The 24,901-nt window shown below is 38.6% G+C and overlaps 1 protein-coding gene across 3 annotated transcripts in view; it reads left to right on the forward strand.

Moving 5' to 3' along the window:
• MYLK (myosin light chain kinase) overlaps positions 1-24,901 on the forward strand; it is a 250,329-nt gene that overhangs the window by 174,455 nt on the left and 50,973 nt on the right. For all 3 annotated transcript variants that reach the window (XM_060774888.2, XM_060774879.2, XM_060774896.2), the window contains 4 exons: positions 1,121-1,237; positions 7,998-8,069; positions 21,345-21,395; positions 22,950-23,077. In XM_060774888.2, coding sequence (XP_060630871.2) covers positions 1,121-1,237; positions 7,998-8,069; positions 21,345-21,395; positions 22,950-23,077 — 368 coding nt within the window. The remainder of the gene's footprint in view (positions 1-1,120; positions 1,238-7,997; positions 8,070-21,344; positions 21,396-22,949; positions 23,078-24,901) is intronic.

Here is a 24,901-nt window from a genome sequence, read left to right on the forward strand (position 1 = left end):
AAATGTTATCCTGCAACTTCATGGGAAGTAAAATCCCCCCACCCCACCCCCGCAAGAAGCAACTGACTGACACTTCCTTCTCTTCTCATGTTTCATAGCCTCTTTAATGAAAAATGTTCCAAGAAAGTGGTAGCAGTGCAATTCCAGGAAAACTCCGTAGTCAGGAAACTTTAGGGGATATAGCTCTAGAGCACTTCCAGAAAATAGATCATTGAGACTCCCAGGAGTTTTCAGCTTTTCAAAAAGCAGCAAGTGTCCAGCACAACATGTTTTTCAATTTGAAGAAAAGAGAAGGAAGCAGTGTTTTCTGCCAAGGGTCTACCCTGTTGAGTTCCAATGTGATCTTTTGTCAGCAGGCTGGTGTTCCTAATTTTTAGAAGTAATACACTAATCATGTGTGACTGAACAAGTTACACCTGCCATCCTAATAATCTTAATGATAATGAATTGCCTGGCAGACTCAGCAACAAGTAATGCCACAAGCCTCCCCCCCCCCCCCCCACACACACACTGCCATTAATGTTTCAGACTGTGAGTTTAATGGGAATCATGCCCTGGGATTTGGCTTATAGTAATTCTGAGAGTCAAAAGATCAGTTTATGTTTGATAGGAGCTGCTTTCATAGAATCATGGAGTAATAGAGTTGGAAGAGACCACATTGGCCATCTAGTCCAACCCCCAGTCATACAGGAAAAGCACAATCAAAGTACCCCTGGCAGATGGAGTCCTTTGGGTGAGTTTCACATGTTTGCATTGCAAACATTCTGTGCCACATTTCACACAGCGTGTGTGGGGAGGATAGTATGTGGTTATTTCTTCTGCCACTTTTGCCCACTCATTTGCAAGGCAGCCAGAGGGGATCACCATAGAAAGTCTGCTGGAAAAGAGTGTATGTGGATGAAGTCTGAAGAAGGAAGCAGCTTATTTTCTCTTATGATTTTTCTGGAAATGATTATGTCTGCAATTGAAGTGGCAGACAAGTCTTATCGGAAGTTCTCTGTGTAATTTTGAGGCCTTCCAGAATGAGAACTAATTGTCATTGCAATGCAGATGCTCTGTATCTATAAAGCAGGAGAGCTTGATGGTCCCACTTAATCTTATCCTCTCTTTTTTCCATTAGGATCACTGTGCTCACTAACGATTGACAAGGCCTTTCCTGAAGATGAAGGCCAGTACAAATGCATAGCTGAGAATGCTTCAGGAAAATCAGAGTGTGCATGCAGTGTATTGGTGGAAGGTAAGCATTCTGACAGGAGCCAAAAAACCCTAAAACAAAATCCCTGTCTCATTGTCCTTCAACTGATGCAGTTATGACCCTGTTTGTGCCAAATCTTCCAATCTGATTCTGATTTGTGTAAGTATGAAGGGGAGGGGAGTTGTATGTTTCCTGCATTCCTTACACGAAAATGTTGTAATTTGATCCCTAAAATAAACAGGGCACTGACTATATGAAACTCAGTCATGTGTCCATGTCAACAAATATCCTCCATACTCACACTGCCAACACTTTGCTTCTGAATGGACTCAAAAGCCTCCTTAGGTTTACCACAGTACCACAATCAGAGTTTCTCTATTGTTTTAAAGTGGCATGTAAAGAGCTGCCTTGGGGATAATCAAGCCATTATGAATGAATAAATAAATAAAACTTCATTTTTGTTAGATCTGGTACTCATTAAACTGAAGCTGGGAGATTTTACCACAGAAGATGATACTTGTGGGATCCGAGTACTTCACCTGCAGACTGTAACTTGTGCTAAACTCCCTTGACTCCACATAGATGGGAAAGAGGGCAACTTGTGCTAGGAGGCTTGATTCCAAACACTTTTGAAAATCACTTGAGCTGACCCAGAACAACCCAGCATTTCCAAAAACTATGCAGACCAGTCCTGGTTACAGGATTAAAGCTACAGTAATATCTTGCTTATTGCCATTACCATGGACCATCATATTAAGCTAAAATGTTGGACTAGATGGGTCTTTGGTCTGATTCTACTCATCTGTTTTTATGTTCCTAAGCTCATTCATTGTTTCAATTTCTCAATGCTGTTATACTTATATGCCACCCATTATTCAGGAGTTGACCATAGGATTGCACTGGAGGACCTAGAGATTCTTCAAAAAGTGTTCTCAAATTAAAGAAAACAGATTTTTTAAATTACAGTTCTTCCTTTTTTTCGCAAGGGCCTTGCATCCTATTCCCAGTAAAAGTTCAGGGCTTACTAGGCTGTTTTGGTGTCTTAATCATTAGTGATGATCCCATAATATTGTAGCGAAGCATAGCAGTGAATTATAGTGATCCCGATAGGTAGCCAATTTGACAGCCAGTTTTAGTAAGGGAAGAGATTATCTTCTAAATATTTCTCCATGGCTGCTTTCCTTCCATTATTATTTATATTAATCCAGCAGTATCATGTCCAAGTCCTGAGCTGGCAATTTACAGAGATAATGATAAGGAAATGAAAACATTTACAGATATTCACAAAGATAAGGATAAAGACATTAAATACAATTATTATAAAATAACTTCTTACTTACAGAGTAGCTGATTTCTTTCAGTCCCCAAGAATCTACAGAATTGCAAGAGTGTATATATATGACTCATCACTGCTTCTGAGATGGAAAATACAATACTTTTTTGACCTTGCCAGAATCAGTGACAGGAACTAACTAATTAGAATCAATTAAAGGTTTGTTTTACATTTGTTTTATACTTTCAGTTCTTAACCTTTTTTAGCAAGAAGTAAGAACAAATATATTATAACAGACAAACAAGCAAAGGGATCAGACAGGGATAGAGAAATAACAGATAGAGAAATAACAGATAGAGAAATAACAGCCATTTGCACTGGCTAAAAAGGCAACAGAAAGTAATTTAGTTCATGAGTAATTCACGTGTTCTGTCTGCAGAATTTGTTGGGTGCTTGTCAGGTTGGAGAGAGAAAGATCAAGATTCGGAGTGCCTTCTAGAAGTCCATTTGGACACTGGGTGGTTGGGGATGCTATGAACTTATTTTGGCATAATCAATAAATGTGACCAGTATTCTTAAAATATATTATCTTTTTTGCATCCACTGCAATCCTTTATATTATGAGTTATTCAGAAGGTTTTTTAATGTTATTTATGATATCTGATCAATAATTACACTGATACCTTGAGATAAGAGTTGAATTCATTCCATGACCAAGCTCTTAACTCAAATTACTCTTATCTCAAAGTGAAATTTCCCATTGAAATGCTATTAACCTAGATTAATAAAATCAACTTTAAATTGGTAGAAGTGCAAAGTTGTGGCAAGGAAGCACAAAGTGAAGAGGCAGAAGCATAATTTTCTTCATTCTGGACTTATTCCCTCCCTCTCTTGCTCTCTGTCCCTATCTCTTCATGAAGCCAAACATACCAGGACTAAAAACCTCACAAAATCAACTAACCCAAAGTTCCTCAAAGTGAACAAAGCGGACAGCAATCCCCCAAAGCAGACAGAGGCACGAGGCACAGAGACTGCTCTCTTGAAGCCCTAAAACCCTGTACTCAAGCGATAATGCATCCTCTGGCACTAGTTCCTAACTCAAAACGCTGCTCATATGTCAAAACCAAAGCCTGGGCCAAGCAACAACTCTTAACTCAAATGCTCTTAAGTTGGGACCCTCTTAAGTCAAGGTTACACTGTACAGTCCAAGAATGCTGTCTACCTACATATGACCGTACGGGCTATATCTTTGCAAATACCTTGCAGACCGCATCTTGGCCTACGAGCCCACGAGGACCTTGAGATCATCCGGGGAGGCCCTTCTCTCGATCCCGTCTGCCTCACAGGCACGCCTGGCGGGGACGAGAGAGCGGGCCTTCTCGGTGGTGGCCCCCCGGCTGTGGAACGCCCTCCCTGCTGAAGTTAGACAGGCGCCCTCCCTTATGGCCTTTCGTAAGAGCCTGAAAACATGGCTCTTCGAGTTGGCCTTTAACTGAGTGCTATATCTTGGCAATGATGACCGGAATGGACCACGACTATGAGACTGACTATGACCCATGATATGACGAAGCGGATTTTTAGTATAAGTATATGTCAAGTAGTAGTAGCATGTTATGTATTGTTCTGATTACTGTAAATTGTCTTTTCTATGTTGTTGTTCACCGCCACGAGTCGCCCCCTGGGCTGAGAGTGGCGGTAAATAAGTGCAAGTAATAAATAAATAAATAAATAAATAACTCCTTCAACATCTCCCTAGAACATTTTTATTTTTTTACCATTCTAGATAAACAAATAGGAGTAAAAGATAATTGGGTTTACTTTTAGAACACATTCTTTTGTAGCAGCTGAATGGGGTGTAGAGGAGGGAAAGTCAACATCAGATTTCAGTCAATCTTTAGCTCTGATCACCATACTATTTTAATGATTTGATCCTCTCATTTGAGATTTGTTATCATTCCTGAGTTTTTTAAACAAAAGACTACAACTTTTCCCCTTTAAAGTGGGAAGCCAAAGACAAAACATAATGTAGTTGAAACTAGCTAGGCTTGAGTTGCCCTAGTTGTGTTGTTAGGTAGTCATAGATTTCCCCTTTATTAAAAAAAATCTCTAATATTATAGGCCCATGCTCTTCCTATTCTATTCTGTAAATTTGGAATTGTGTGTGTAGTAGAATAAAGAGTCTAAAACTCACCTACACTACCATATAATGCAGATCAGTGCAGTTAAACCGCATTATATGGCAGTGTAGATGGGGCCTTCGAAAGGATAATTTGGGAGCTCGTATGTGATCTCATTGTGTCCAAATAGCTCATAACTGCATACAATTGGGTTTTGTTGTTCCTTGAACTACTTTTGTATATGCTGAGAGTAGAGAAAATTAGCTTCTTTTGAGGAGATGTTCTTTATTTCTAACTAAACCCTAATTTCAATAAGTGAAATTCAAGTGGCCCAATAATTTGTATTGTATATGTGTTTTATGCTTTTAAACTGAATATTGTTGTTTTTTAAGTGTTGTAAACCGCAATGAGTCGCCGATTTAGGCTGAGATATTAGCGGTATACAAGCGCATTAATAAATAATAATAAATAAGTTGAATGTAATGGGCATTTTCACCTAAAATTAGTAATTAAAAATCCATTCCAGTGTAACTGTAATTTACTTAGTTTGGAATGATTTTTCAAAAATGCAGTTGTTTATTTTTTATAAATATAGATGATTAATTTATACTTTGAATGAATCGGACCAAAGATCCAAATCCAAGTGCCTTCTAGTGGATCCTGGATCTAGCATTCCCACCATCTCCAACTAGCATGACCAAATGTTGAAGGTGATACTTGTAGTCCAACAACATTTGGGGATAAATGATTGAAAGTTTCTAATATAGTACATTATCCTGCTTCCCATAGTGTCCAAACAGAGGGCATTTGAATCTGGACATCTCATTTGGCCTTCATGACTACTGGACATTAGTTGACAATTCCCTGGCTTTGTTGTCAATTTGTTTTTAAAGTCACATCTCACGGCGATGATTTCTGAACATGACGTTTTCAGGCTACTAGCAGTCATTAGATGACCCTGTTCTCTAACATTATGAGTGAAGTGGGGGGAGGCATGGTTTTGTAAATCTGTAATCATGATCTTCCTCTATTTTTTCCCCAAAACTAATGAGATGCCAAAGTCTTTCTTTCCTACTCTTTCTGTAGCTCTGGGAACTGGATTTCATACTTCCAAAGTTTCCAGCCAAGAGTTTCCTTCTGGCACTGTACGATTGGTGAGAAAGTGTTCAGGCACCACTCAAAGTAGAAGCGATTAGTGTTGCTTTATTCATCATCCCTCCAGTTGTCTTATCACAAATACTGGCCTTCCCATCTATTTTGTTATGGGACAGTGAGCAGCTACGTGCTGAATTCCAAAGGCATTGATGGCATGTCAGTTCTTAGCATCCAGTTAAAAGTCAAGGGAATTAAAATACTCACAGGCTGCCTCCACTGTAAATTCTCTTCCAGAACTTGTTGCCCTATTACATAGCTCTTCAGTCATTTGCAGATAATTCCCGAAGAGGTGAAATCTTGGCAAAGAGCATTAGTCAAGACCTTGTCTCTTGCAAGAAGCCTTTCAGGATCCCTAAAGCCCATATAAGGCAGGCATCAACTGCTTCAACTGCTTAACCAGCCTTCTTCAAATGAGTCCTGGATTTCAATCTTCTAAGCATCTTAAGATATTCAACAGCCCCAATATCTGCTTTCCGCACTGATGTAGTAACAGAGTGTTGACTCACCTTTCCCCTTAGTTTCCTTTAATCTGTAAGACTTGCAGCCATTTCAGCTTCAAGAAAGCAATGAAGAGGTAATTTATTTCAGACTGAAGCAAAAATGCACATATTCTATAAGATGTCTATCAAACCAATGTCCTTCAGTTATCTCAATTCAGTTCCTTGTCCTAAAGTTGTCCCAATTCAAAGTTCCCCTACTATTTTATCTAAGTAGCTTCAGAGGTTAACATGAATTCACGTTTGGGACAAGCATGATTTGTGTTTTACGTTCCTTTTGAAATAATTACTCCCTCATTGTTTTTTGTTTTATTTTATTAATTGCTCAGAAACTGTCTATATATTGGAAAGTCAGGAAAAAGATGTCCTGTGGTTTTACTCAACATCTGTTGATACTATGACCAACATGATGGATGCAATCTTCATTGCATGGTTAAAGGTTTCAGGGACAGAATAGGAAGGGAACAGAAATGAAGGTGGCCCTGTCTCAGATATACAAGAAAATCCTTGAAATAATTATTTTTACAAATTGATGCACAGAAGCAGACCATTAAACTGCCCTGAGTCGCCTAAGGGCTGAGAAGGGCGGTATACAAATATAGTAAATAAATAAATAAATAAATCTTGTAATTCTGAGATCACTGCCCATTAACATATAGTCCAATATAACAAATGCCCTTAAAATAAACAGAAATTGGTTGCTTCAGTTGAATTTAAGCAGCTTACTTCTGAAATTCAGTGATTAACCAGTAGCCCTGTATTAAAACAAACCTTTTTACCTTGTTTCAATGGCTTCTAGTAATTTGTTGCATGTGGTACTGAGTTTGGCTGTTGAATTGCAGCAACGTGGCTGGACAGAAAGGGAGAGGAAGGAGACATGTGACTCAGAATAGTTGTCCATCTCTGATTTACGACTTTTTAATGTGTGAGGTTATTAAGAAGAGAATACACAGCTTTTTGGCAAGGGATATGTGCATTCTTAAAATATGTTGTCCTCAAGTTTGTGTGTGTGTGCCACATATCTCTCTCTGTGTGTGCTTTCCCATGTTTGCTTCTGGCTAAATTGGTTTTTAAAATGGCATTCAAATGTTGAAAGCTTGTTTACCAACTGGGGCTACACAACATGTGCTGCAATCCTTCTTTCAGGCCACCTTTTTTGTTTTGTTTTTTAAGCCGTTCCTAATTTTAGTAACTAGCCATTTTATTATATCGCTGAAAAGTCATCCAATCTTTTATCTTTAGCTTGGTGCTATTCTTTTTTTTCCCTGACCCTTGTCTTCTCCACTAATCCTTGTGTTTTAAATCCTACTCTTGGGGTTTAATCAGCGTAACCCAAGTGGAACAATATTGACTGGACATTCTGAAGTGTTAAGTTTGTGCGTGCACTCTTAAAAGGATTCTGAACATAATATCTCTTTCCTGAGCATCAGGGATAGCTGTATTTATTATTTCCTTCAAAGTTTATGCACACTAAAACTTGTTTAAACATCCCAAAGCCAGCAGTTTTAATGTGCATTCCAGCTCAAACAGAATCAAGCTAAAGGTGAATTAGGCCCTATCTACACTGCCAGATAAGATTCAGATTATCTGCTTTGAACTGGATGACATGGCAGTCCTATCCTAATACAATCCAGTTCAAAGCAGATAATCTGGATTGTATATGTCAGTGTAGATGGGGCCTTAGAGGTGTTTTTCTACATTTCCCCCACAAATATCTGGTCTGATTCTTAACTGTCTCATTTCCTTTCTTCCTGTTGTAGAGTCTTCAAAGTCAACTGAAAAGAAGACCAAAAAGCCAAAGAGTTCTCTGTCTCCTGTGCTTTCAACAGAGAGTAAGTGGATTTGCTTTTATTATCTTTTTGCCAAATTTATGTGAGAATTTGGCTAGGTACATGACTCCCAGAAAGCCTAAATGCTCTAAAGGGGTCAGATTCTGGCTAACGTGGTTGAACTTGGAAGATCACAAATACTAGGTGCTATAAGCTGTATTTTGAGAGAAGGAACTGGCAAAATCACATCTGAGTATTTCTTGCCTAAGAAACCCCTATAAAATTCATGGGGCTGCCATAAGTAGGCAGGGAACTTGAAGGTATGTACAAACACCTGTTTGACTGCCAAATCTTTGATATTCTGACAATATGCCTAGGCAGCATGGTCAATACTTTGGATCTTGGCTGGGTTGGGCATGCTTTGTATGGATTGGGTTGCTGTGATTGGGTTGCTTGTATGGATTGTTGGTGTTACTAGCTGCTACATATTTAGGAAGGTTTCTGCTCGTGTGATTTTTCTCAACATCCAGTTTGCACAGCGCACAAGTAGTGAATTTCACAAGCAGCATTGTTTCTGTATAATGCAAATATGTTGTTAGGGAGAAACACAAAAAACATGTTATTAGAATCTCTATAGAGTCTTTGGTCCATAAATACTTAAGCCAAGGCAAATGTGTTCTTGTTTCAAGTGCTAGTGGGAATCGTCCTTCTTTCTCATGCAAGAAAGGTAAAACCTATATGGTAAAACTCACAGGGTACAAGAGTAAGTTATACTCAGTAGGGTGTATCCCAAGCCTGGACCATCCAGGCCAGTTTTTCAGGAGGTGCAATGGGTTGTAATCAGAAAGTGGAATAGACTGAAATGGTTTCCTCCCATGAGAACATTCTGGAAATAGGAATTCTGGATTCAGCCCACCTTCTTGGATATTTTTCTTTTATTGAATATGTTTTGGCCAAGCTGTCTTTTTTGTTTTTCCTAGATGTACAATCAGATGTACATTTTAGTAGGAGAACAGCACAAATGTGTTGACTTGTTCTACTCCTTGTTGGTTGGGAAAGCACATTCCATTGGGAGCAATGCCCTCCTGACCATTGCTCACAAATCTTGTAGCCAGCTGCGGAATAGCAAGTATCACAGAGATAATATTTTGTTATGACTTTCTTTCTTTTCAGTTTGTCATTATACCATAAACCAAGTTCAAAAGCTACTTTTTCTGTTCATGAGAATGAGGGCTTACATAAAAGAACAGTAGGCAAAAACATGTGTGACGTGCTGTGTATGTATTTGTTTTGGTTTCATGTTGAGACGTGCAGTGTGAATGAGAATCACTCATTGCCTCTCACATTATGATTTACAATGTTTTAAACACAAACTTTTTAAAGAGCTGCAAATTGGTCCAACCTATCCTCTTTTGGGATAGCCGCATGGAAATGTTGACTTAAAAATACATGAGCCTTCGGTCCTCCTAAGTCTATCTTCGGACTGCTACAGTAGGGTCACATGTATTTTTTTAACACCAACTTTTCTAATATGCTGTCTTTCTTCAAGATTTTGGTATTGTAAACACTTTATTTTCTATTGAAAGATATTACTGTTTTAGAATTTTTGCCATTTCTGAACTGGTATGTATCAGTCACAGATGATTAATTTAAGCTGATATAGGGAGACTAAATCAAACTCATAAAACAGTTCCAGACACCAAGGATGGAGAAATAGCAACTTTTTAAAAATCTATTCCACTTAAGAACAGGAGATTATTTTTATTAAATTCAAAATTAAAGGCAAAGTAGGCATATAAACATTTGTTGATTCCAACTAAAGAATCACTAGGAACTAAGTAAGTCAAGAGAAATATAAATTCCATTGACTTGTTGCATCTACTGTAGTCTAATATTATACTGAGTTTCAATAACAAACAGAAAAAGTGTAGTTTTTCAATGCACATGTCTATGTTCTTGATGCTATGGGTGCTTTTGAAGTATTCAGTTTCTTCCAGTATATTAAAAATAGCTAATATTTCACTGTAGGATCATTCATCCTTATTGAAAAGAACATGGTGCCATTCTTCTATCTCTGAGAATTTAGGGTTTTGGAAATGAATGAACTTAGGCAAATAAATATATTAATAATAACCAATTAAACAAAATCCACATCCATTATATCTACTTTCTGTTAAACAAATGCACTACACATGCTGCATGAACAATATTTTTGTCATTTAATAGGGCTAGATATATGAGTGTATTATGTGCTATATAATGAGATACAAAACTGCATATTGCCTATGTTCTTGAATTATAGTTATAGATTAAATGCTTATAAAATGGCCCATTTATAAAACTGAGAATAATAAGCACTTGAACTTTCTTGACTTCATTCCACACTGCTGCAAAGGCTGCACATTTTCCTGTTCTGTCTCCTCTGTCTTGCCCCAACCAGTTCTCCAAAGTTGACACTTTACAAACCACCCAAAGAAATGTGAATGGTTTTGAAAATAAACAACTCAACAGAACTCACCAATTTTTAGCATAGAAATTATACATGTCAAGAGAGATTCTTGAAGAAATGTCTTCATATGTTTAATAACTATGTGAAGAAGTGTCAGCTGTATCTACTGGCCATGGCCCTTGGTAGCTATGTATTAGTAAAAAGGCTTCCATGGAAGCATAGAGCTCATAAACACATCCAAAAATTATGAAAGGCCAGTTTCAGGAAAGATTGCTGTACATAAGAAGTAAAGAAGATGACAATTTACACAGAGGCAGGGGAAACAATGTGTGGTGTATTTGTTTTGACTCCACAGTTAAGAATGTGCTGTGTAAATGAGAAATATGCATAGTGCTTTTAATATATTTCTGCCCTCATTGGGGATAGTCATAGGAAAGTGTCACCTTAAAAATTCTGGAGGCTTCATGCCATCTAAGTCTGTCTTATGAGTACTACAGTAGGATTAGATGGATCAACGCCTCCTGTATTCCCGAAGACCAGCTTCTCTAATATGCTACAGTTGACTTAAGATTTTGTTAGTCCAAACAAGGCTGATATAGAACTCCCTTAACTTCCTTTTTATTCAATGTTTTGTGAAAATTTGATAGGCATGAAGAAATTTGTTTTTTGCACACACAAAAAAAATTCTACAAACAAAACAATGTTATGTATAACATTAGTTACAAAAAACCATTTTTGTGCAGATGACTTTTTACAGAAACAAAATTTTCACAAAGCAATCTCATACAGAGAAAAAATGAATTAAAAAGAATGAATTGTGCTGCAGGGGGAAAGCTTTTGATTTCTTTATTTTTTGGTAGCAGAACCAAGTTGGAGGACTGCATATACAGTTTTTAGTGATGCTAAATCACAGCCAATGCCGTTGTGCTTGTATTACTAAGGGTCCTTCCACACAGCCCTATATTCTAGAATATCAAGGCAGAAATTCCCACAATATCGGCTTTGAACTGAGTTATCTTAGTCCACACACAGAAGATGGATTTTCTCATCCATGGATGTTAATAATATTGACTATATCAGGTGCAGCCATTACTTAGGTCCTTGGGCAACTTCTTCCTTTCATAACCACCTGCTGTTGCTTTCATTTTATAGTCTTTATTTGGACTGAAGTTAATTTGGATTGTAGCTTTTTGAAAATACTAGGAAGAATCCTGTTCATTAAAGTAAAATTATTAGGTTTCAAAGTTTTATGGATGTTCACATTTGAACTGGAAGAAATGTTATTTAGAATTTACTCTTTAACTCTTATATGAAGTGCAGAATTTTATGCTCAGATGAATTCAATAATGTTTATGCAATCTTGCTACTAAAAACCCTGAAGTTATGTCTTTGTGGAGTCTGTATAAACATAAAACCTCATTTTGCAGCTTGCTTACTCCATTTATTTTTTTCATGCAGTTCAAATTGTAGTTTGAAAGGTTCTTAACTGCTGAAGCTTTATTTTGCACATTGTGAATAGGCAAATGGTTTCGTTTAGTTTTTACTTTTTTCTGTTATAATTTTTTGCTTTGTAAAATTGAAATAGCATTTGTATTTTAATCCAAAGGGTTGGTGTGGTGTAGTAGTTTGAGCATAGGAGTATGAATGTGGAGACCAGGGTTCAAATCCCACTTCAGCCGTAGAAACAGACTAGGTGACTTTGCGCAGGTTCTACTCTCTCAGCAACTGCACGCTTCCCCCTGAACAACTCTTCCCAGCAAAATTGAGAATTGGAGTAGATCAGAAGCAACTTCAAGGCACATCACAATAAAACATTAATTGAAGTTTTAGAAATTAGAAGGAACTGTACAAAATCATTGCACAGAACTGTTAAGAGTTTTTGGCCTTGCATACGCAACTTAAATACAAGAGAGTTACAGCATTCCCAGAATCATCTAGTGTTGTCTGAAGAAGTCCTTACCAATGTGTGGGCAAGATCCCTTTTTATATTCTTCCCATAACCTGTTTCTTCTCCCATCCCCAACCCATATAGAGCTACTGTTAAATTGTTACCCACCACACGAAATGCAGGGAGGGCTTCTTGAAAGTCAGGACCATTTCGGGTATCATGAAAGTAAATAGTTAAACGTATCTGCAAAACATGATGTTTGTAATAACCTTTTTTAAAAAAATTATAGGAATTTAGTATTTTGAATCCAGAAATGACCTTTGATATCTTCCCTTGTGTATCATTTTTTCACAACTTGCTTTGACATTTCTGTGTTGTGAAATGTGACTGAATGAAATTAGGATTGAAATTAGTAATGAGATTTGTGAAAGGACAGTGATGGAAATTGGCCAGAGAATTGCCCTGGAGCACTGAGAAATTATTAGGGAGAACATATTAATCAAATGTGCGTCTAATCAAATCCATAAAAATTAAACCTACAGTTGTGGAGAGCTGATTGTAATTTAAAGCACAGCATGATTGAGTCTATAGCATCTGATCACACAAAGAGGTCCTTTTGCATTGAGGTGAATGCGAGCAGAAGTGCCATTCAGATCTCACTGCTTGCCATGCCTAGGTCAAGGGTGATTGAAGGAATGGGACTGGCACCTCGTATGAAGAACTGTACCTCATAGTTCCATTTCCACCTTGTTTTTTCTTATTAATTAATTGTCGCCCTTGACTAAAAGCCTCCGCTGGCCACACTCTTTGGCTCTGCTTATGTGCATAGGTAAAGGTTTACCTTGACATTAAGTCTAGTCATGTCCGACTCTGGGGAGGTGCTCATTTCCATTTCTAAGTTGAAGAGCCAGCGATGTCCATAGATGACTTCAAAGTCATGTGGCTGGCATGATTGCATGAAGTGCCATTACTTTACCATAGAAGCGGTACCTATTGATTTGCATGTTTTTGAACAGCTAAGTTGGCAGAAGCTGGGTCTTAACAGCTTCCCCGCTCCCCAGATTCGAACCACCAACCTTTCGGTCAGCAACTTCAGCAGCTCAGCAGTTTAACCCACTGTGCCATATCACACAGTTATAGTGTTTGATAGCACCATCCTTCAATAACCTAGTATAGAGTGACATTCATGGAAGTTCCCACTAGAGAGCACTCTGCAGAACTACAGAACCAGAGCCCTCTGGAAGATACTGTAATTCTAATGTCACCAAACTAAGAATCATGGGGACACAACACAGTTATAGCACATCGATCTCACTTTAACTCCCATCCAACCCTGGAATTTGGAGTTTTTAGAATTCCTTTCTAGAGCTCTAGTGCCTTCCCCAAATGACAAATAACAGAATTCTATAGTCTGAAGCCATAGCAGATAAAGTAGGAATCAAACGACTACAATTGTGTAGCATGAATTAGAGTGTGGATTCCATAGGATGGTTCTGTCCCTGGTTCTGTTCTACTATTTGTCTCTCACTCTCCTTCTGTTATCATTGTAAAGCATTCCCTGATGTTCCTAAGCATGTATTTTGTAATGTTATTTCTTTCTCCCTCTCTCTCTGCCTTTCTTTCAACAATCAAAAGGACAGTGTTGTGATATCTCGAATCCTTAAGGAAATAAATCTTCAGGCCAGCTACTGCATGAAAGCTGTCTGATTTTATGTCAAACAAAAGTCTTGGCCAGGTTATCCTGTTCTCCTACTGAGTGGAGTTAATAAATGTCACCACGGACACTGTCCAGAACAAATTTTGTGCAACTCTCCTTTTGCTATTTTCTTAAATTTGTTATCTAAGCTAGAATTTGGCCCAGTCATTATTGGTACTAGGAGGGAGGGTGATTTAGCATTTGTTGGGAGAGTGAAACAGAGGAACATCCGGATTGGAGGGGTTTACTTGAGGCGACATAATGTTTTGTTTCTACAGCAGGAAAGAGTTTTGTCTTTATTTTAAGGGCAAGTTAGCAGGCCTCTACAGCTCTGTGATATTCTCTGAATATGCAGGAAGTGGGGATGAAATACTTCATTAATAAAATATATTTGCAATTTGTTACCCTTTTATGGCACCCAGAATTGGCTCTCGACACCAGCCCCAACAGGGTGCTCTGGCGTGGGATGGTCCATGAGGTCTCAAAGAGTCGGAAGTGACTGAATGAATGAACAACAACAACAGCCCCAAACAGCCTAATAGCAGGGCTGGACTGGATGCACTTCATTTCAATCATTGTGCAGAAATTGATACTTAAAATAGAGAACCTAGTGTTAGGGCAGTTTTTCCAAAATCTACCAGTCAGATCAGTATCTACTTTCAGCCGTCTTGCTTCCCCACTATAAGGTGCATGCACATTTTTCCTTATATGCAGATAGTTTCTTCAGGTTGTCAGGCTTCAAGTGGAAATTCCCTTACAATACCAATAGGGAAAATGTTCTAGTTGTACAAGCCATTCCTTCTTGGCACTCAGTTAAGCTTATGCTAGGTATGTTATTTGAGTCCCAGCCAGGTTATTATGCTTTATAGTTTATGCCATCCAGACACAAGCTGTGACTGAGTTAATACTGGCAAAGAGCAGAATTTTCCATGAGGGCTTTATTTACAGTTTATTTTCTGCATGGTTATTTGGGGACAGCCAAACAGAAAAGGATGATTGCTCTCGATCAGAGAATTTCCAAAAGTAACCTTTCTGATCTCCCAGAGTTTAGTTAAGGAATTCTGGGAGCTACAGTCCAATCAATAACTTTTCAGGCTCTGATTAATTGTAAACTTTGAGAGCAACCCTGTAAAATGCTTAAATCATAAAGCATTTTTGATGCTTTTGCATTGACTGCCATCAAGTCAACTTCAATTTATAATGACCCTTTGAAAGAGAGATCTTTCTTTAATTTTCACATCTCCTTCCCCTGAGTATAGTTTTCTGTTTCGTATGATATTTTCATCATACGAGTTAAACAAATAGGATGATAAAATACCTTGTCTTGACCCTCTTGCCAACAGGAAACAGTTCCAATTCTCCATATTCTGTCCTGATGGTAGCCTCTTGTCATAAGTACAGGTTACACATCAGGAGAATTAAATGTTGTGGCTCCTCAGCAAAAGCCAGTTTGATGACTTCATGAACAGCACCAATGACATCAACATAGCACCATATCACATTATTTATTTTCAGTGAAAGTCTCAGCAGTGACCTTAAATTCTACTTAAGATTTTCAGTGGTTTGTCTATGCTTAGGACTTGAAGATCTTTCTCCAATATAATACCCCTATTTGATTCCGATATCCTGAATCTGAGGACAATTTAGGATAAGAGCAGATTGGTTGGGATGCCCTTTTTGTCGTCTTGGCCAAGCATTCGCTTGATTCAGGAGACCCATGGATTTCAGTAAAACTCAGAACGTATGACCAGTGGGAGATGGAGTTCAAGAGGGGAACAGTTTGCAGGCTGGATTAGGTTTATGGGCCAGGTGTTTCCATGACTTTCCTTCCATTGTTGGGTTAACAGTGACCCAGGGCCCCTGAAATACCACCCCATTGGGAGAAACAAAAAGTGGGCACAAGGACTCATTGCATGTCACCCAGGATAAGCATTAATCGTGATCTCTAATGGAGTATTGTGAGCCTTAATAGATACTAAAGATGCCAAGTACCAGACATGGTCCAGGCCCTACTTAACCCACTAGAGTTTATGTGGCTGAATTCCACTCCGGATTCAGAGAGAAAAATAATGGATGTGAAGAAGCAAGCCGATCACTTAGAGCTATTTTCTCACCTTTTCTGCTGCCAGTTGGCTATTCTGTAGTTCATGTTTATACTGTTTCTCTTTAAGTCTTAGATCAAAGGGGAAGATGAACCATGCCTGAGTGTGTCAAGTCATGTGAATGACCTGTAGAGGAAATTTACTGGCACTCAGTTCTCATTATACAGCTTTCTACTTCTGCTGATTCACATGCTGGACCTAAAGCAAGGCGAAGGGATATCCTACTATAGCCAAGCATTTTTGTTTCAATTTTCTCCTTTTGTTATCATATTCTTCGTCTAGCTTCAGGGTATTCCCTCCCTATACAGTACTGGGAAGTAGAATCTGATGATGTTAGTAAAGGCATACCTCTGTTAACAAATAGATGTGTTTCTGGACATTACTTCTTTAACAGAAAATTTCATATCAGAAATAGAAATAAAATGGAAAGAATAGAGGTACATTCCTACACTACTACTTTTCAATTAAAAAAAAAGAGGAATTCTTTAAACGTCTTGTTCAGAACTAACAATAGATACATGTGAAATGAAACAACCATGTCAGGAAAACCTTGCAAAAGTAAACAAAAAACATCTCTCATATGTCAACGCTTCTCTTACAATTTCCATTTTGATGGACAATTTTATTGATCTTGGCTTTTTTAAAGTGCTGAGGTGCTAATCTCCTTTCCCCCTTTCTCTCTGTTTTTGTTAGTAAGAGTTTCTTTATCTAAAAATCTACAGAATTGCAAAGGTGGCAGCTGTAGGATGCATGGGAGATGAATGAATGAATAATTTATTATGATCAACAGATCAGACAAGACATGAGAGGTGTAATTGGTGCACACATCTGCAATTTTTAATACTTTCAGAAATATTCTCTGTCTTCATGGGGGATACTGTTAATATTTACAGTTCTATACTTAGGAATAGTAAGGATTCCCAGACTAAAATGTGCAGTCAGGGCCTGAAAGTGGAAGCTCAATATATTATAAATACATTGTTTGTCTGCCTGTCTATTCTTTATTCTGTACAGCTCAATATGTTTGATCACAGTCACACAAGTTTGATATGTTACATAATAATACCAAAATAAAGGTTAAAGTAAGCTTTTGAACCCAGTCTGTCAACTGCTAAGAATATTCCCTGAACAAATGCTTTGGAATTTGGTTCCTCTTATTCTAAATTAGTGGGTCTCAACCTGTGGGTCTCCAAATGTTTTGGCCTTCAACCCCCAGAAATCCTAACAGCTGGTAAACTGGCTGGGATTTCTGGGAGTTGTAGGCCAAAACACCTGGGGACCCACAGGTTGAGAACCTCTGCTCTAGAAAATATATCCACAAACTGATGCAGATATAGTATTTAGACTTAGATGGGGACCCTAAACTTTTCTGTGAAAGTTAGAAACTAATAAGAAAACTTTTTTGTGCTTTTTGGGAAAAACGAGGGAATATGGACTGTTTGGGAGAGTTCTGCCCTTTTGCCATACATTCTGGTGTGCAGACACTGTTGTAAAACTTGTAAGGAATGGGATTGGGAGCAAGAAGTTGAGACATGGGAAATGAGGGGATGTTGCTTAGTCCCAGTTGAGGAATTGGTGAAACCCTCAATCTTGCAATCTGATATAAGATGCCACAACAATGTTAAGTGCAAAGTTACTTCTACAGTCAGAATTTCCATGGATTGGCAGCAGTTCCATATATGAACAGTTCTATTTCCTGAAAGATTGAAATTGTTTTGTTTGTTTTTGCATAAACATCCTTTAATTTCGGCTTCTTAAAACAGGAGCGTTGTGTCACTCAAATTATTGGCTGTCCAGCACATGTAGCTGAAGTTTGAGCTGTTAAATGGCTAGCATTTTAAAATCTCAAGCTGCTTATTAAATGGCCTCAGTGTGGAGCTTTAGCAGCTTAGCCTGTAAGCTTCTGTTTTGAAAGCTTTGCAGTGGCACATTGGGCATTGACTCCTGCTGATGAAGCCATTAAAATCGCTGGTGCTTGTAAGGAAGAGCTAGGGGAGAAGCACTACTGGGAAAAGCAAAAGGAAGAGCTTTATGACCTGTTTTACAGCTATGCTTTTTTGTATCCCTACCCAGATTAAAATGATTGAGGCCCTGAAACAGTTCTAGAGATGCAGGGATTGCCTTTTTGCACATATGTGACTTGTTTTGGGAGTATTAGCCCAGAAATTGAATAAATAAAATCTTGAGCATAATAGCCCCAAATTCTCACATGTGAGCCCACTATCTGCCCTTCAATTTCCAAATAGATGACTAGACTGAAATGGCTCTGTAGAAGAATTTCAACCATTTCCTTTTCTATATAATCTTTAAAGATACATGAGCCCTCTCCAGGTTTTCACCTGGCAACCCTACATTCAAGTGGGACTAACAGTGATCCTATGCATTTTTTACTACAGAAATAACACAAAATATTGTTGATATCAGAAAGATTGAGAGATTCAAAAAGTAACTGGAGGAAATGAGAAACAAGACAACTCCTTTTTCTTTCATCCCTCTGGTCTGATAATCTGATCCCAGCTGTATTCCATTTCATTTTGATTGTTCTGTCTTTCTGTTTCTGATCGTTATGACACTCATTAAGGTTGTAGGACTCTACCGTACATGCTGTACATATACCTATGCATGTCATTACTAGGTTCCTAGCCATAGAGTGCATACACCTATACGTAAGCTATCAGTATGTGATTTTTCCCTGTTTGTTTGAAAGTGAAGCAGATTTGAGCATCAGATCATAACATAATGACTTGGTGATAGAGGCATTGCCCAGTTAGTCCGCAACCTTTTGATAGAGTTATGTGAGATTTTTCCACTTAGTGGATTTACTGCTGCTCAGACGCTGCTGAGAGCTATTTACTGAGAACCAGGAGCAGTTAGGAGTTCTGTGTTACTATTTTTAGTAAAATGCCTGAAAAGGGAAATGAGAAGGAGACTGGGACAGAGACAAACACAGATGCTTCTGAGCATCTCTGTTAATAGGACTGTAGCCATCTGAGCCATGGAAATGACATGGAAGAATGTTCCATAGCTGCCAATAACTTGGAAACTTTACTTTTTTGGAATTTCAGCTTACAGCAAGTCTTATACTAACTAGTGGATTCTGTAAGTTGTAGTCTAAATGTTCCAAAACTCTGCCTGTAAGTCTACACAGGATCTTCCTACCCACTCCATACAGTGTACAATGTTCTCATAACTAAAATAATGCAACATGTTCATGCCCTGAACATTTCAAATAATTTAAAGAAATCAGTGCAGATGAGTAAGAAGTTCAGGTTCAGAATTTTCCTCCACATTATAGATTGTAGTTGTTTTGGAAAGGTAGTGCTGCTCATGGTAGTGTTTCTGGAAAGAAAAGTTCATTATTTATTAGTCATTTAATCAAATAGATGTCAGCCTAATATCAAATTGTCCTAGAAAGACAGAGGAAAACTAGGGGTAGACACAGTTCGTTGTCCTACATTGTCCTATGTCAATGGTTCTCAACCTGTGGGTTCCCAGGTGTTTTGGCCTTCAACTCCCAGAAATCCCAGCCAGTTTACCAGCTGTTAGGATTTCTGGGAGCTGAAGGCCAAAACTTCTGGGGACCCACAGGTTGAGAACCACTGTCCTATGTTAAGCCTGTGCTTTCAATTCTCCCAAACGCTCCGTGGTTCTTTCATCCTTACATTCATTCAGAACTTCTTGCCACTGCCATTAACCAAGGGCAATTCCTGTTCTTGTGGAAATATTTTTGTGAGCAAAATATTCATCACAACCAAGTACCCAGGCAACTGTGCTATAACTGTTTGGTTTTTTAATGTTTGCCAAGCTTATAGTAGAATTGCATTAATAAAATGTATGATTTATGACCATGTTTGCAGGGCACCATTTCCATTTCTATTTTCCCATATGGAAAGCTGGGGGCCACCTGTGACAAGGAATGGGTTTCATCTGCCTTCCTTAAGTGGTTTTAGAGATTTGTAGGAGAGTAAAAAGCTATACAAATATAGTGAATGATGAAATTGGGTTGGACAGCTGCCTTAAACTACTGCTTACGATAGTGGGTGCACTTCATTTAACAATGCTCGAGAGGTGGCCAATAGCCTGTTATGCCCCATTACTGCTGTCTATAATCTAAAGCTTTTATAGCTGCGACTGTGGTTCTGTGACATGTTATAACCTTCCAATGACCAAGCTTCACATAAAACTGGAGTTCCAATCAGAAGACAGTTTCTGCAAAGGGGATTTAATTTGGATTGAAACCATGAGATGGAATACAGGATCATTCTAACACTACATGTCCCTGGAGTCCAGATCTATCCTCCTCATGTCATCCCCTCCTCATCAACTTCTGTTAATTGTTGAAAGGAAAGCTCTGATCTAATGTTTTAAAGCAGTGGTTCCCAATCTTTTTTTGACCAGGAACAAATTTTGACTGGGGACCACTTTGACCAGGGACCATTCTCCAACATTAGTACCAAAAGGTTTACAAATCAGTTTTTAGTCAACTTTAGATTTGGTTTGGCTATTTGGGGTGCTGATTCAGAACATTGCAATGGATAAACCACATCAGCTCTAGTTTCTGATACAAAACATAAGGCATCCAGTAGTCGTCATCTATTCACCCATAGAAAACCATATTTAATAATCTAGAGCTGATGTGGTAGTAGTAATCTTTTGTGAGTAGTCAGCCTCTCCCCTCCTGACATCCCCATTGCCTCGGCACTATAAGAGGGTTTTGTGAGACCAGTTGCTCTCGTTGCTGCGTGGTTTTGAGCCAACAGTATAGTAATGGTTAGGCCACGGACCATACTTTTTGTTTTTGTGGACCACAGGTTGGGAACCACTTCTTTAAAGTTATCCACTCTGTAGCTAGCAGCAGCTTTAGGGAGGCAAATTGCATTTCGGGGTCTTGTAGTGGAGGTGGGTTAAATTCACCCTCTTTCCCCTAATCCTAATCAAGGCAGCTTGTCATTTTTTTTACAAAAACAATATTATTTTGGGAGCTCCAATGTAATATATAATTTGACTCTGAAACTCACTTCACTCTTCTCTGTTAATCACATGGTTCACTTTGTTAACTCCAAGATGTTTCTTCCTGGATTGCAATCCATTATTTATAGCAACGTAACATATCATTTTGCCTGAAGAAACAGAAATTATGTTCATCACAAAATATGCTTTTAAAAATGAGTGCTTACTTTCATCTCTCTCTCTCTTTTACTAGGCGAGGCCACAGTAAAGAAGAAACCGGCTTCAAAGACTCCGCCCAAAGCAGGTATTAATTCATTATTATCTGCTGTGTAGGTAATAGTAATAGTAACAACAACAACAACAACAACAATTCTGTATTATTATTATTATCCTGCACCTATCTCCCTGAGGGGACTCAGGGCAGATTACAGAGCGCCATAAAGCACTGGGATTGTGGCGCAGCTGGCTGAGTGTCAGCTGCATTAAGATCACTCTGACCAGAAGGTCATGAGTTCGAAGCCAGCCCGGGTCAGAGTGAGCTTCCGGCCAATTTTGTGTAGCTTGTTGTTGACCTTTGCAACCCCAAAGACAGTTGCATCTGTCAAGTAGGAAAATTAGGTACCACCTATGTGTGAGGAGGCTAATTTATGAGCCATAAAAAAGACTCCAGCAAAAAGCACTCCAACAAAGCATGCGGTGGTTCTCAACTTGTGGGTCCCCAGGTGTTTTGCCCTTCAACTCCCAGAAATCCTAACAGCTGGTAATCTAGCTGGGATTTCTGGGAGTTATAGGCCAAAACACCTGGGAACCAACATACTACCTTTATTTAGCTGAAAGAGTAACATGTAATCACCTCTAAACTCCCTGGACGGCCTTTTTTCTGGCTAATAAAAAAGATGAATTAATTGCTTCCTGGAAGTCTCAGTAAGCAGCAATTTCAGGTTTCTCAGGAACTGAAAACTGAGTTTGGGAAGAGTTACTTTTAGTTCTAGGAGGTTGAAGCCTACTGTGGGGTCTAAGGTGGGGAAATTGCTTGCCTACTCAGTTTGCTAAACCAGTCCACTGCTGGTCTCACAGAGGAATTGGCTTTATTGTCTATGAGATACCATGGGTTTTACTGACAATTAACCACACAGTATAAGTAGATTTGAATAATGTGATAACAGTTCAGAAACTAATTCTTATTCTGGGCCCAGCATTGTTGTTGTCATTACAGTGTAAAGAAAATAAATCAACAACCAGTGTCGAGTCTTCTGTCACATAAATGTGCACATGCTGAATCCAATGCTGGCTAACTTGTCTCTCTTTCACACAGCAGTTGTCTCTCTTTCATACAGCCTTAATGGTCAGTTTGACAAGTCCTTCACAACTACCTAGCTTTCACAGATTTTTGGAAGCTCAGAAACAGGAGGCTTAATGACCTAGATTTTTCTGGCACTATGTTTGCAAATGTAGTTTTGGAACATTGACTTAAGCAGTGGTTCTCAACCTGTGGGTCCCCAGGTGTTTTGGCCTACAACTCCCAGAAATCCCAGCCAGTATACCAATTGTTAGGATTTCTGGGAGTTGACGGCCAAATAATCTGGGGACCCACAGGTTGAGAACCACTGGGCTGAAGTAATAGCTCTCATTTAATGTCTCTACAAAAGTCTTATCTACAGCTTATCGGGCTGTGTTGGGAAGGAGCCTCACAGAGTAGGAAGAGGAACCATATCAACCCATAGTGCAGCTTTATGGTTTAGACTTCATTTATCAACTAGGCTATGGCATTGCATTGGTGGGCAATGGAGAGGATATAAATTCTTACTCTGAGCCAAACACTGACACACTAAGAGAACCCCTTTTTGTTTTTTTACAGCTGTTCCCCCACAAATCGTTCAGTTTCCAGAAGACCAAAAAGTGCGGGCAGGTGAATCAGTGGAGCTGTTGTGCAAAGTAGCAGGAACTTCACCCTTAACATGTACCTGGATGAAATTTCGGAAGCAGGTGAAGAAATTCTTCTTCATGTTCCTCTGATCTTAGATCTCTGACAGAGAATTGCATTTGGAAAGAATGTTTACAATAACTTAACTCAGCAGAGCTCCGATTGTAAGCTCCTTTGGGGTGGAGACTTGTATAGTTGCTTTTTGGAACATTATAATTCAGATTTCCATTAACAGTTGTTTTGCCAAATGCTAGTGGTTTCTTTTAAGATCATGAGGAAAAGCCATACCTGTGAGAGACAAAATTAAAAATAAACTAGAAGCCTCTTTAGTGGTTTGATGCAATACTGAAAGCATCTTCACTGCCACCTCTGATACTCACTTGGATCAACCAGGCTACATGTTGTCCAGGCCTTTTTTTCTTGATTTTTGTCCTTCAGGATAGATATTGCAGTTTTTTTAAATTATTATTTTATGTGCTGCTTTTTTTAGAAAACTTTTTAATATTGTAAGATTAAACTATAAACGTGAGCATATAACACTGGTCAATACATATTTTGGTGCCTCAGATTAACTCAGTTCATGGTATATTTGACCTGCTGGTTCCAAAAATGTTTTTTTAATTTACTCTAGATTTTTGAGATACAGAACATATGCCATCTACTTGTCACCATCTGCTTGCCCATAGAAAACCATGATAATTATATGCAAAAAAATAAAGCTGATGTCATCTATCCAATCCAATTTTCTGAGTCAGCTCCCCAAATAATCCCAGGAATAAACCTGTTGTTGGGCTGTGTAATTTGTCCACTAAACTGGAAACAGATAATCAAAAATGGTGCTAGATCAACAGTGATGTCTCTTGTTGGGAACTCAGTGTGGTGTTCTAGTTTCAACAGCCTTCTCATTATTTTCTAGAATTTAGTGATCTTAGCACATATTAGTACCTTCACCAGACCATCCCAACAGACTGTAGTCAACCAGATACCAAAGGTCTACTAATCATGAATTCATCTCACAAAAGTGTATTAACTTGATTAGTGGTTCCCAACCTTTGGTCCTCCAGGTGTTTTGGACTTCAGCTACCACAATTCTTAACAGCTGGTAAGGTGCCTAGGATTTCTGGAAGTAGAAATTAGAAACATCTGGAGGAACAGAGTTTGGGAACAATTGATCTAGATCAGACATGGGCAAACTTGGGTCCTCCAGACATTTTGGACTTCAGCTACCACAATTCCTAACAGCTGGTAAGCTGATTTCTGAGAGTTGATGTCCAAAACACCTGGAGGGCCGAAGCTTGCCTATGCCTGATTTAGATCAATTGTTCTTAACCTTTGGTCCTCAGGGTCATTTGTTCTTCGACTACCAGAAGTTCCAATGTACATACCCCATGGGAAGGAATTCTGATTTGGGTACCATCATTTCCCAGTAACAGTCTTTCAATGGTGCATAATACAGATGTTTAGGTTTCTCCTGTTTCACATCAGGAATTTATAGAGGTGTATTCAGGTATCCTGAATGGACATGACAAAGACAGAAGCAGAAAATGGCTAAAGAAAATTAAAATATGCAGCTGCATTTCCTTTGCAGTATGTTGTGACTTTGTTTTTCCTCTTACTGGATCAGCTACAAGAGGCTAGCATTCATGGTCTTCTGCCAAGACAGACTTTGCAACATAGAACGCCATGGTTTTTCTTTTCTTATTGCCTCAAGATGTACGACAGGACGAGCCAAACTAAATAACCTTAATTTTAATGAAATTCTTTTGTTGAGCTTGACCAACTCTTATCACACAGGAAGTGGCTGAGGGGTGCCGGAGAGGAGGAAAGTTACAGCTCTTACTGTTTTCTCATTTGGGACGCATTGTGCTTTTCAATGAACAGTTAAT

The sequence above is a fragment of the Anolis sagrei genome, chromosome 1 (genome assembly GCF_037176765.1).
Source record: "Anolis sagrei isolate rAnoSag1 chromosome 1, rAnoSag1.mat, whole genome shotgun sequence".
In the NCBI taxonomy this organism is placed as follows: domain Eukaryota; kingdom Metazoa; phylum Chordata; class Lepidosauria; order Squamata; family Dactyloidae; genus Anolis; species Anolis sagrei.